Source organism: Numenius arquata, chromosome 4, assembly GCF_964106895.1.
Source record: "Numenius arquata chromosome 4, bNumArq3.hap1.1, whole genome shotgun sequence".
In the NCBI taxonomy this organism is placed as follows: domain Eukaryota; kingdom Metazoa; phylum Chordata; class Aves; order Charadriiformes; family Scolopacidae; genus Numenius; species Numenius arquata.
In genome coordinates this window covers 14,841,054-14,854,886 of record NC_133579.1, presented here as the reverse complement: position 1 = coordinate 14,854,886, position 13,833 = coordinate 14,841,054, and the positions used below count along the sequence as shown (strand labels likewise).

The window sequence follows — 13,833 nt, the reverse complement described above, 5'->3', positions numbered from 1 at the left end:
AGAACCAAGGTTTTCTACTTCTCTAATGACTTAACTGTTCTTCTGCCCTGCAGGGTAAATTTCTCACTGTAAGTTTTATGAAGCTATCTAACACATATTCCCATACTTTTTTTCAGCCAAAACTATTCCAGCAAATCTATCCTGGATTCACAAATAGTTTTGCAAGCACCAAAGCTACATCAGCCCAGCTAATTTACTGCTTGCTGAACCAAATGGCTGGTGCTATTTGCAACTGCCTCCACAATGCTCCCAGAACCCACTGCCAAAAACAGGGCAGAGCTGAAGGAAGCAGAACCCAACACCAGTTCTTCATAGGCAGCTTTGCTACTTTAACATCACAGTTGTAATTAAGGTGATCAGTTTGGAGCCATTCTGCCTACAGATTTTTAATTCTGTCATGAAAAATAAAGAAATGCCTCTGCCCTCAATGGTAACTGTTACCAAGTCCTTCTGTGATAATAATGCTACAAATAAAAGAAAAAAATAAATCCTATTAATATGCTTTTTGAGTTCTGTCTACAGTTTTGAAATTGTTTTTGCTTCAACAGTTCTCTTCCTCCCTGGATAGTATTATGGGATCCTCATTTAAATACTCAAAAACTCTGCCTCACCCTGGCTGGATGAGGGAATTGAGCCACTGGCTTTGTGCAGTGAAAGTAACTGATGTCTGCACGAGTCATTTCTAGTTCTGCTTGGGGTAAGCACATCGACTTTGCAGCTTTTTTTTTTTTATTGTTACTGGAAAATCAGAGAACAAATGAGAGAATATAAAACCTGCACAATCTGAATGAGCACTACTTCTAAGCTAAGGCATAGTTAACGTTAAGGTGCTTTTACATCCCATGTGATTTGTAAATCTTAAGGCAAATGTACCGCAATAATGAAAATACTAGCAAAAAATATAACAGCAAAAATAAATAGCAATATCCACTCTCAGATCCTAAACTATCAATGTGTCAATAGCAGTAAGAATCCTTTATTCAGTCAGGGCATGACCTGAAAGAACTCAATGGACTATGTACAAAAGGAAGATGTTCTTTTAAAAAATGTTCTTTTCCATGTAAAAAGTTCATCTACCATGACAGGCATATTTTGCAACAACTGAGATATTACTAAGATTTGACTTTGTGATAATCACGAAGGGAAATAAAGCATAATAGTCTTTGCAATAAGAAATGTTAGACATTCACTGTATATGTGGAGCAACTAAATAATCAAAGCCTGGAATGAGCTACCAGTCTGATTTTAAAAAAATTAAAGAAAACATGCAATTCTCAGCAAATTGAAAATTATTAAATCCTAGCATGCAGTATAATAGGTGAATAATCACATGAGAAAAAATAAGATAAATATTGATATGAACTTTAAAAATCACTGATAAGTTAATTGACAGCATTTTTCTATATATCACAATAACTTTTCTGTTTCAGGCAAATCAGTGTTTTCAAAAACTTACATTATTTCACTTTACATTTACAAATGCATACACACTTTGAAAGAGAATATGTGCACAGATAAACACACTGACTCATGGATACATGCACCATTTCTGTTATTTATGTAAATTATATATACTGTATGTTCTGTTCCTTTTAATTCCAGTATGCAAATTACACACTGTGCCCTCAAAATATACAACCGTTAAAAAGCAAATATATAGCTTTATCCAGCTGGACATTATAAATATACCAGGCACCCTCATACAGCTTATGTAAATATAGACAAAGACGTGCTTGTGTGTTCGTTTAAAGAACCACAGCTTTTGTATTTTAATTATTCTTGCTAGCAAGAAACGTACAAGGGGTTGTACCACCCTTCTGCATGGCATCCTATGTAAATGAGTCCAGTGCATTTATAAATATGGATGTGGTAGACCCCCAAACAACACAGTACCTGCTGTCTATCCAACCGCATCCTTTTTGCAGCATTTCTGCTTTCACTCTCACAGGCGGAAGCCAGGATACTCTCTGCAACTGCTGAAGTAAGGTGTGAGGGAATAGGTCGTGACTATGAGAGAAAAAAGAAACACAGAAATCATTTCTAGCATAATCCACGATCTCTTTTTTTTTCAAAGCACACAATACCATCACCTAGGCAGGAAAGTCCGCTCATTGAAACGTAGTTTATACCAACAAAACAGGGAAATGGAACTTGTAAAGATGAAAAATGAAACTAGTTAGATGTTAAAGCTGCAGCTGATCCATAGATCCATGAGAAGCCCTTTCCCCCCACAGCTCTATTGTCCAGTGTGTTTAGTCTGGCTCATTAAGCGGTACTTTGAACAGACAGTGGCATATTCTCTGTGTTCCAGCAGCACCCTGGCCGTCTGATTCTTGTTAAGAAAACTGAAAGGCTTTTTATCCTGTACAGCATGTGACAGAGATGAGTAGTGGTTTTTTATAGTCATAAAAAAAACAAAACAAAAAACCCCAAGTGATAGGGTTGAAACATCACTCAAAACATAACAGATTGTCAGAACATTTCAGAGCAGTCTCAATCTGTAGTATATGAATATTTGCATTCCTTGCTGCAACATGACTGATGTGATTAAAATGACTTTAAAAAAAAAAAAATCTTTTTCTTTTAATAATGCCAGCCTTCCAACAATGTAGATATTTTGTGGTTCATCGAGATATGGTTCATTTTTTTCTGATTCAAAATCTCTCATTACTAATTTCGTAGCATTCACATGTTTTAGATTAAAGATGCAATGAATCCCCAAAAAATAAGGGAATGCTAAAATCCATTGTTGAGTATGAACTCCAACATGGTCTTCCCTACCAGTTCACTAACAAGATTATTTACACAACTTTTTTTCCTAATTACATGCAAAACAATCTTTCTGAAAGATGCAGATCACAATAAAACTAATATTCTTCATTAATATACAAAGATATATCTGAACTACCAAGGAAATAAAGAAAATGGGGATAATAACACAGATACTTATATACATATAAGCCCATTCCAGAGACTGCAATTTATTGAACTGGTGTTCTGAACTTCCATAACTTTTCAAAGCTTCATTAAACTCAAAAGTACTATGTAGATTTATACCTACTGAGGAACTGGATGTACGTGTGGGGGTTTTGGAGTGGTTTTTTGTTTTGTTTTGTTTGGGTTTTTTGTTGTTGTTGGGGTCTAGTTTGGTGAGTTTTTTGTTTGCTTGTTTGTTTGTTTTAAAGTTATACCTTCTTACTCCTAAAAGCATAAATACAAACCCGCTATGAAATGTCCCTGAGTTTTGGAAGCAAGTTTGAAGTGACCCCATTCAGTTCTTAGACAACCTTAGAACAGATTCATTATATTGGTTCAACTGATTTTATGGTTTTCATAACATTCCAGAAACTGAAGAGCCAACCATTACTAATATTACATTTTTGCCTTTAAAAATCAAAGTCCATTTATTGCAGAATGCCGATTTTTCATCTGACGCTGTACTTTCTCAAATGCAGGGGACCACAGTCTGTCAGGGACCAGAAGCTGAACTAGCTTTTAGAAATAGACAGGGATTTATGGGTCTCCCTCACTAGCACAATGGGTGTATTTCTCCCCACTCATCCAAAAGCAAGCTCTCTGGCATCAGTGTAAAAGCTGCGTAAGAAAGACAATCAGAGGCTGCAATATCGTAATAAAATATACTTGGATTGATTTGACAGAACAAACTATTGAGCTTCTTTCCAGTTTGCACAACTATGCATTCCCATGCACTTTTGAAAAAAAAAATCAGTCTAAGAGATGAGGAACACTGATGTTAAACCCTGGTGTCAGTACAGAAGTTAACAGTGCAGCACAAGCAGACACCTTCTGCAGAGCTCCAGAGGAGGGAGTAAGTCTTTGCGGAAGGTTTTCACTGACAAAACATTATATTTATTATTCTGGCTCCCTAGAATGGTGATGTTACTCTGAATGCATTATTGCATCACTCACCCACACTAGATCCCTCCCTGTATTTGGTGGCCAAGTATCTCTCTACATGCCACTGTTTTGCTTATGTTCAAGGTACATTGACTATGTTGGCTGAATGGAAGTCTCTGTGTGGTCCTCTAGCAGTGGCCACACAATGACATTCTTGAAAAATGGTGAGTAAACACCTGCTTAATTACTCCAGCTCAGATCTTTAATCAGAGCTATAACCATACCTATACATCAATGGATTTTTAGAAGGTGACATATAAGCCAAAAAATTAATGTCCTGAACACAAAGTAAAATGAACCCAAGTTCCTCCAGTTTCTTTATGGGAGAGAATAGGTTTATTGAAGTGTTTTATGAAATATAAAACAAAGAGTTGCCATAAAAATCAAGCAGTCATGCTTTTATCTGAAAAGGAGTGCAGTGGTTATGTGTTCATTGTTGAAATATTGAACTCAAAATTAGTACCTGCAAAAATGAGGAAACCTCTAGGTAACGGAGTATCTTACTCCCAAAATACATGTTAACCCATAATTTCTCTCACTCATCACTGCAGCTGGCTGTTGATATATTCATGTCAAGAACTATCTAGAGTGAACCTTAGGGAGAATGTAATGAATGCACAGTTGAGTCACCTGGGGAGTAAAATACTAGAACAAAGCACAGGAGAAAATTCATCTGATTAAGGTTCAGGTTCTATCAGCTTAACTCAGGCAGAGCACTAGCTTGGCATTGACTGAGAAGACAAACAGAGTCCTCTGTCACTAGCAGCAGAGCTTTTCTGTTTCATGAAATGCCATATCTGTGAAATGTCAAAAAGATCAATTTTGAACAGCCTTGCCTAAGAGGAAAATAATGCTTTAAAATAACCACTTTTTAAAACATGTTTTTAAATAAACTGAATTAATAGCCCCATCTTCTTAGCTCAGAGGCCCCTTCTAGCTTAGCTTAACTTCATCATCTTCCATACTTCTGATTATTCATGATCTCTGTCATGACTACCAGCTATGAAACCATGTCAGTAAGGAGCTCAAGCATCCCAGTCCTTGTGGGGGTCTGAACATTTCTCAACTTCCTATCCGAAGGTGAGACACAAAGGCCTTGGGAAACATGGCAAAAGCAACATCATTCAATTTTGCAGAAGGGAGCATGCAGATCTCAGCCAAACCAATGTTTTCCAGGTTCCCAGGAACCCTTCTTCAGAGCTGAGAGCTGGTTCCTGCATGTTTGGGACTACGGCAGGAAATGTGGGAGCCAAGGAGTCCTTATTTCCAAGGGCTCCCATGCTCCCCCCACAATCCCTGGATCCACAACCTGACCACTGGATTAGCAGGAAACCAGGTTTCATTTTACTGGAGTATATCAAAACAAAAAACCTTTGACAAACCAACATTTCTTAAAGGTGGTTTTTGGTTTTGTTTTTTTTTTAAAAAGGCATTATCAAAAAACTCCTGACCAGCAGAATGTGCCTACTGTTGTTTGGTACGTAGCATTCACAGCCCCAGTCTGGTATTTCTTTCACTTCACAGTGATATAAAGAAGGAAATAACTATACTGGAACTACCCATGTGTAAAACAGAAAAGAAGCAAGTCTCTAAGCTTCCGTCCACCAAAACGAGCAATTCACAAGGCAAAATTAGAAGGCAGGATTACTCTTTTGTTGTTTTGAAACAGATAGAAAAGAGACATGTGAAAATTTTATAGTAGCTTTCAGGTGAAGAGATGAATAATACTTAGAGGGAATCTGGTAAACAACTTAATACAGACCTTCTGAGAAGACTATGCCTCTGTCCATCACACAGCGGCAGTATCCAGAATTCCTTCATATTTACTTGGAAACACAACACTGCTTGTGACTGCACTAAAGCAGCAGCCACGTTTTGAATGCACGTCGTTCTTTGCTTTGGTACATCTCTTCAGCTGACACACAACTAACGTTCATAGAATCATAGAATGGTCCGGGCTGGAAGGGACCTCCGAAGGTCAGCTAGTCCGACCTCCCCGCAGTCAGCAGGGACACCCCCAACTAGACCAGGTTGCCCAGGGCCTCGTCGAGCTTCACCTTGAATATCTCCAGGGAAGGGGCCTCAACCACCTCCCTGGGCAACCTGTCCCAGTGTTCCACCACCCTCATAGTAAAGAACTAATATCCAATATCCTAATATCCTAATATCCAATCTAAATCTTTTCTTCTCCAGCTTAAAGCCATTGCCCCTCATCCTGTCACTGTCAGGCCTTTGTAAACAGACTCTCCCCAGCCTTCCTGTTCAGCGTCTTAACATGATGCAGAATGTCCTGGTTTGCAGTAAACAGAACCAATTTTCTTTTCAGCCTAAACCACTACATAGGCGAAGAGCATTTTGACAAAAGGTGTAAGGGAAATGTGCCAGATTTCACATATATGCGGATGCCTCTGGTTTTAACATCTTCTGAAGGGACAGACATTCAGGAAGTGGTTGAAATTCCCTCAGTAACCCAAGGGAGGTGACCGACCACCTCCAGTCCTCTCATATTTGAAACTGCATTTCAAGGCAATTTAAACCTCTTTTTTGAGACGACCACAAAGTCTGTAGATGACAATAACGCGATAACAACAAAGCAACAAGCACCACATATTAGCCACCATATCGACAGGAACATTTGCATGGTTTTAAGAGAAATAATTTTTGTGCAAACTGATATGAAGACTTTATACACTCATCCCCTTATCTCTTTCTAAAGAGTGTACGAATTATTGACAAATATACTTTTGCAGAATTCTTAATGAAAAATCAAATGGTCTGATACTTCTCTGTAGTCAAATAACTGTTGGTCTGCTTTAAAGAACACTGAAATTAATGAAGATCCTTCCATGGCTTTGGTGGTCTTTAGATATGGCTCTCAACAATCAAAGTATCTTACGACAAGCCTTTCTGGAGTTATGGAGCAGTCCTGCAAGGTTGCTGATTTTTTCAGTAGTTGAAATCAGAAATCCTTGGCCCAGATGCTCTAGAAATTAGCTGTATTAGTATAATCTCTGATTCCTTAACAAAAAAGAGACTAGCACTTTCAAATGCTGTAGAATACTCATTTGCAGTACAGAAACTGTATTCAGTATCATCAGGTCTTCTGTTTAAAGTGAGATATCTTCATGGGAAACATAAAATACCCTTTTTGGCATATTCACACAATTCCTGTTCTATAAGGAATGTAAAAAACTGCTTTTGGTTTAAATCTGTGAATTGCTGATATAATAGATGGATTAAATTTCATTCTAAACCACTAGGAGCACTATTTTAATCACAAAGAAGTTTGCACTCTGCTGCATGTGCTGTCCTCCTGCGGTTAGACTAAATTAATAATTTTTTGTGAGATCCAGTATTTACTTATAAATAAAAGCCAAAGTTGTCATACAGAAGCTTGATCTGGATACTCTCGCACATGTTACTGAGTTTGACTCAATTCTGAAAAAAACAGCTATCTATTATGTCAGATAATGGACACACAAGCGTACCTGCTCAAATGCCTTTAACTTTATAACCTGACATTTTTGCATAGATACTACCTTCTAGTTTAGGCCAATTAACACTGAAAATGAGATCTTTCAGTATAAGACAGTTGCAAGCACATAAACATACAAGTTACTTCATTTTGCTCATAGGGACCCTAATGTGAACTCTAATATAAATGTGCAGATGAGAAAATATTTTAACTTTTACTTAAACTTGAAAAAAATAGTTCCAAATTTTCCAAAGTGACTGGGCATCTGAAGGTGAAGATGAATGCCTAAGATGCCTCACTGAGAGTAACTGATTTTTTCCAGAGGTACCACTAAGCATTTCTATGTATGTTGGGCTCCTAAGAACATGATACTCCCTAATGCTCTCCTGCATGTCAGCTTTCTCCTCAGGTATCATAAAACCACTTCATTTCCAAAATGAAATATTGCAAACATACCACAACTCTTTTATAATAACTTATTAATATCTAACACGATGTGTTGAAAACCTCAACATATTTATAACAGTATGCAATACCTAAATAGCACTTTTTTCATAGAAAACATCCAAAATACTTCACAAGAGAGGGCACGCATTATCTTCAAATGAGATTTTTTATTGAGTGTAATGCAGCGAAATGTATGACACAGAACTGTCCTACACTGCACAGTTAAAAAGGATTCAGAAACCTTTCCACGGAGTGTTTTTAAATTTACAGACTGAAGTACCGTACTGCACTCTATTGGATGCACTTTTATAACTGTTGGTTAGAACAGAATAGGGAAATATGAACAACCAGACTGACATTTTAATGCTTGTAGCACTGCATTTCAGACTCAGTTTTGATATATTTTGCTCAGTCTTGCAGTCTTGTGATAAATACTTATTTGTAACACCTACTAAGGAATTCAAAGAAATAGCTAGAAATATTTTTTTAAATGGAAGAAGAGGCTTTTTAAAATGTTCAGTGGTGATCACATCACTTTTTTAAGTTTTCAGGTTTAAAGTACATTTAATTGAAAGACTGCCTGTTGCACCTTGATTATCACAGTACCTAAATATATCCATATATATTTTAACATAGTCATATTCCTGTTTAAATGTTAAACAAGTGACACATTCCGATCAACCACTGTTCAGCTGCTGCTGCTGTGCCTACATACAGAGCTAAGTCAGAGAGTAGTTTCGGTGGGGCTAGTGAAAATTTTAAATAATTTATGTGAACAACAGAAAGAGGATCTATCTGACTTTATCCAACAAAAACTCAAGTATTTTGTCTAAACTAGTCATCTAGGCTTCTTTATTGTTTCATTCAGAGAGGTATCTCCAGAAGTTGACTCATGAGACCGCTGGGGATGAATCTCTGGATTGGTTCATCTAAGCACTCCACTCATTGCTAAGGGAGGCGAAGTCACTTAATTTCTCTAACAAACTTAGGTAAGATTACCTCTATCCCAATTTTATCTGGTATTTCAGAGTGACAGAGGACCCCAGGAATCACCATGCTGAACTAATTCCTTCTAAATTAGGTGGGGATTAGATTGGACACTCCAACAGCAAACAGTTCACTAGCAAAACTCCAGAGGACTAGGAAAAACTGAGTCTAATTTAACATTATTTCCTGTTTCCCCTTAGCAAATACACTGAACTGGCTCCCCTACTCATAAACTACTGGCACAAACCAGCTAATCAAGTAACATTGCAGGAGAGATCTTGATCTAAGTCAGAATCACAGCATAAGAAAACCAGACATATTTACTACTTTTTTTCTGATTTCAAGCTGACAAGTAATCAGAGTAAACATTCTTTTACCCCAGTTTTTTGGGTTTTTTTTGCATTGTGGTATTTTTTTCTCATAAAAGAGACGGGTTTTTCTTCTAGATCAGAACTTATTGCCATTTTGGAGGCATTTGTTTTTCTTCTACGTTCAATAAAAAAGTGAAACAAATGTCAAAATTGCATTCCTATCTTTTGCTCTCTCACAGAATGTAAAAGACTTATTACTATCAGGTTGTTAGGTATTTTTAATTTTTTAGCTTTAATTCTTTTTTTCCAAATATAATGTCTTTTTCCAAGCTAACTTCTTTACATTTTCCAAGGTTAATGGGAAAATTGTAACTTCCTCTGCCACTCACTTTTCCAAAATTGCCTATACTTGCAAAAGTTATTGAAAAGGAAAAGGTATCTGAGACCTTTTTAAATCTGAGATTAAAAAGGCAGTTCTGAAAAATCACATCAGTATTCACTTAACTGTTCTGTGGGGGGAAAAAATATTTAAGAGCCTTAGGGAAACTGTTTCTAGAATATTTTTTTAAGGATATGTGAGACCTACTGCAAAAAGTCAAAGCTTGTCAGAGAGTAGCTTTGCCCCTTTTCAACCAGGTTGCCCATTAGACTTAACACAAGCTGACCACTGTCTAACAAGGGTGAGATGCTTAGAAAGGAAAGAGACCAACGAACAGAGTTTGGGGTAGAGTACAAAGACACAACTCTATTATAATTTGTAGATCTTCATGTAACTGTTCTTGTGATAGTTTTCTTAATGCTCCCCAGCTTATTAATCAAGATTAGGTATGCATCCCGAGATCCACAGCCCCCCATCTTCCTGAAAATGCTTATAACCTTTCCAGCCATAAAAGGCGTGGAGGACAGAAAAGCCACGTGTCTGCGAGAGCAGCTGGACTGTTCAGTACTAAATTCAATAAGTAATGAAAGCTTCCTCCCTCTAAAGCTAAAACTTAAAAACAGAGGCTACATGTCATTCACAAGAAATCGTAATAAGGCAGATTTCAGAAAACGTACCCCCTTCTGAAAACCAGTCCCCACCAAAGCTGCTCAATCACAATACAGAAGCACTCCAACCCACTAGACACATTTAAAACACCTCGATTGACATGTGCACAGTTGCAAATTGTTAAAACACCTCTCACAGCCAATTGGCACAACAAAACAACAGAAGCAGTGAAAGATACAGAGCTTGGTTATTTGCTACTGAGGCTGGCGATAGGACAGAAGGAGCTGGGATGAGCAACACTGGGATCTGAGGAACCATCTTCAGCCATAATTTGACTTTTCATCTCTGACACATCCAAACATGTCTCCAGACAATGAAAAGCATTTACGACTAGCCTTTTCTCTCCAGTACTTTGCTCTTTGATACTATTGCTTTTATTACAGTAGTGCCTAGGAAGGAGGGTTTCCTTTTGCTTAAACTAAAGGAAGAATCTCCTTATGAATAAAAGTTTAAGACCTCGCTCTTGCAGTGGGATGCACATAGAAAAAATGGCATAACTGTGAAACAGAAACTGTAAGATGCAGTTTCAAACAATGCAGTGATCCTGATGATAGGAGATCATGAAGATGGGTGGAAGCAGATGTAGTAGTAGTAGTAAGCAAATGTAATAATTAAGTCAATTCAACCCCATTTGATCATTTCCAACACATAACACTTTTCTGGACTATGACTAAATAAATAGATACCACATATCCTCAGCAACAGTCTACTATCTTTTTTTAATTGGCAGTTTTCTATAGTTACAGAGGCTGGGACAAGTCTAAAGATGGATTTTAAAAAATATTAGTGAAACAAGTAATTTTACCATTTCAGGGAGAAAAATCCTGTTGTATAGCACATGTAGGTCACAAAACACTTAATGTTTATAAAGTAATTTTTATTAATTTCAGTCCTTGAGAGAGAGGCAGTAATATATTTTTTTCTTTTGCTTATGGGCTAATGAAGAGAAAAAGAAAGAGTTTCTTTAAGAACATCAAGAACTAAGAAGTTCACAAAGTGCTACAGCATAGCACATGTGGGGGCACAACCTAGAGATCCCATCCAAAAGCTGGTGATTTCAGGACTTCATAAACTTCCCTCCCAATGGAAGATCTTGAGCAAGATATAGAATGTAGTGAGAAAACAGTGACAACAATCTGTAAACAAGAGACAATGGGAAGAGAAAAACAACCTTACAATCCATGAGAAAAATTTCAGCAGTGCCTTGTTGAGGGATATGCTTCTGTCAGAATGAGAATGAAAGCGACACGACTACAAGCTGAACAGTCAAATGAAGAAAGTACTTCCAATGTAGAAAGGGATATTTGGGATATATTTCTCAAAGGAATATTTGTAACAAGAAGCTATGCAAGCTGCCTTGGAGTCCACAGACAACTATCTGTCACAAGTAGAAGCAGGATAACTATAAGCAATCTGCTAAAAATATTAATACTAAGAAACACATTAATTAACAATATGAACACTCATGAGACTGAGTCTTTCCCATTGCCTCAGAGCTAGAATTGGCCTGTTATGCAGCAAGAACTGTCGTTTGGATTACAGATGGCAAATAACTGACAGAAGCAGGCTTCAGGCATGCTTTTTCATCTTTGCCATGCAGACTTACACTAATTTAACTTAGTGTTTACATTTTCTCTTCATTTTACAATATGATGCTGTAGATAGCTGCACTGTTCCACACAAAGTCTGAACTGTCATATGCCATATATGAGATTATTCTCTTTTTCTCTTGCAATTAGATGCTCAAAATGTAGCATTTTGAACCTGACCAAAATGAAAAACTTGTGTTTAATATGTCTATAGGAAAAGACATCTCCTGTGGAGATTATTATCTGACATCCTATTTAATATTGCAATGGTAGCACTATTGCTCCTGAGGAGATCATTATCCTGTTTTGCTATATTTGAGGGTAGCACCTGATTCAAATCAACACCGATATGTCCTTTCATGATTGTTTTGAACAAATGTTGTTATCCAGACAAAATGATTCTTTGCCACTGTCAAAATGGTAAGTACATTTAAAATAATCATACAGTCAAGAGCCTCTGTCTATGAAAGTATTTTTAAAAACTGCTTATAATCAGGAGATGCTGATACCGTGATTTAGAAATCAGAAAATAATTAAAACCAACAAATGGATACATATCATGTTGCAGAAATATTCAAGACATAAACACAAAACACCACTTATTCTCTTAGGAAGTTAACGGGAGCTCCTCCAAAGACTTTGGATAGTCTTTGGCTCATTTTCCTACCTGCGAACAAGGAAGCAGGACAGATTTCCCTTCAGGCCCAAGAGGGCTGAAATCTTTGGCATGAGCTCCAGTACCTTGTCACTTCCATTCATGGGCAGAAAAATCAATATTTTAGAAGGTAATTTGTTTTTTTTAAAAAGAAATAAAGCCCATCATAAACTGTCACGGAACATTATAAAAATAAAGAATATTTCCAAACTTTAAAGATTGCCCATTTGGACTATGTTCCTGGTAATCTCTGCTCCTTTTCCCCTCCCAGGAATAAATTTGATCCTGCAACCTTTATTCAGTGCAAACATACACTGAAGTCAAGCCAACTTAGCCCATATGCGTCAGACTGTAAGCCCCTTATTCATATTGCAAAAGAGTTGCGCAAGTCTTTCAGATGACAAAAAATGAGCCAGTTTACATAACTGCTCATCAATGTGAATAATGACACTAATGAGGCCATAAATTGGAACAGTAAGGAAACTCACTAGCATTGGCTAATTTTGTAATTTTTTTCAATTGAAAGTACAGTAAAATATAAATATTTGGTACAGTGAAAGCTGAACTCGAGTGAGTAGATGCAATTTGATGCTACTTAGTATATCATAGAAAATATTTACTTTCTGCTTTTCCCTTCTTTTATTTTGGCAGGCTATACAATCTGACGTGTAAACCACCAGTCAATTGTTGGCACTTTTATCTGTACAGATGTCCTTTATTCTACCTGTCTCTCTTCATCTGCATTTCCATTGTTGAGAAACAGTGTTATCCCAATGTTTCAAATAATAAAACCATGCAATTGATTAGAATCACAAACACATAAAAAAAATTAGTTTCTGTCTTTGCTTTTTGTCTTATCCAATAGTGGTCTTACCCTACAAATAACCCTGATATTTTGTTCTGAAAACTGTCAGCTAACATCTTAAACAACATATGGAAATCGTAAGTATTCTGCAGAGACTGCAGGCAAGAGAAAGGCAGAGAGAAAGAGAGAAACAGTAAAATTCAATCATCTCCAGTAATTTTTTAATGTGATCAATGGGTTTGCAGGTGATTAATTAAAAAAAAATGATATGTTTAATCATTAAATGATATCTATTTGTAATGATGAAGTGATTTTATTGTCATCTAAAGGCCAGAGAGATAGCTAAGACACATCAAACATAAGGTGTGTAGCTACCTAGTTTTCTCCAACTTTCCCGGGTTTTGGAAATACAAGTTTTTTAGAGATAACGAAGCTGCCAATTGGTGACAAGACTTACTATTTACCCATTCTTGTGCTACTGAGTAATATTAAAATATTAATGTCTGAAAACAGACAGTTGTATACCGTCATAATGTTCATGGGTTTTGGTTCAATTACAATTACTAAACCCTTGGGATGCTCAAACTGTAGCTTGATG

General features: G+C 36.8%; 1 protein-coding gene across 4 annotated transcripts in view; it reads right to left on the bottom strand.

The window, feature by feature from the left end:
• NOL4 (nucleolar protein 4) overlaps positions 1 to 13,833 on the bottom strand; it is a 194,056-nt gene that overhangs the window by 32,810 nt on the left and 147,413 nt on the right. For 3 of the 4 annotated variants that reach the window (XM_074146342.1, XM_074146343.1, XM_074146344.1), the window contains one exon: positions 1,894 to 2,007. The exons of the other annotated variant lie outside the window; for it this stretch is intronic. In XM_074146342.1, coding sequence (XP_074002443.1) covers positions 1,894 to 2,007 — 114 coding nt within the window. The remainder of the gene's footprint in view (positions 1 to 1,893; positions 2,008 to 13,833) is intronic. 4 annotated transcript variants of the gene reach the window in all.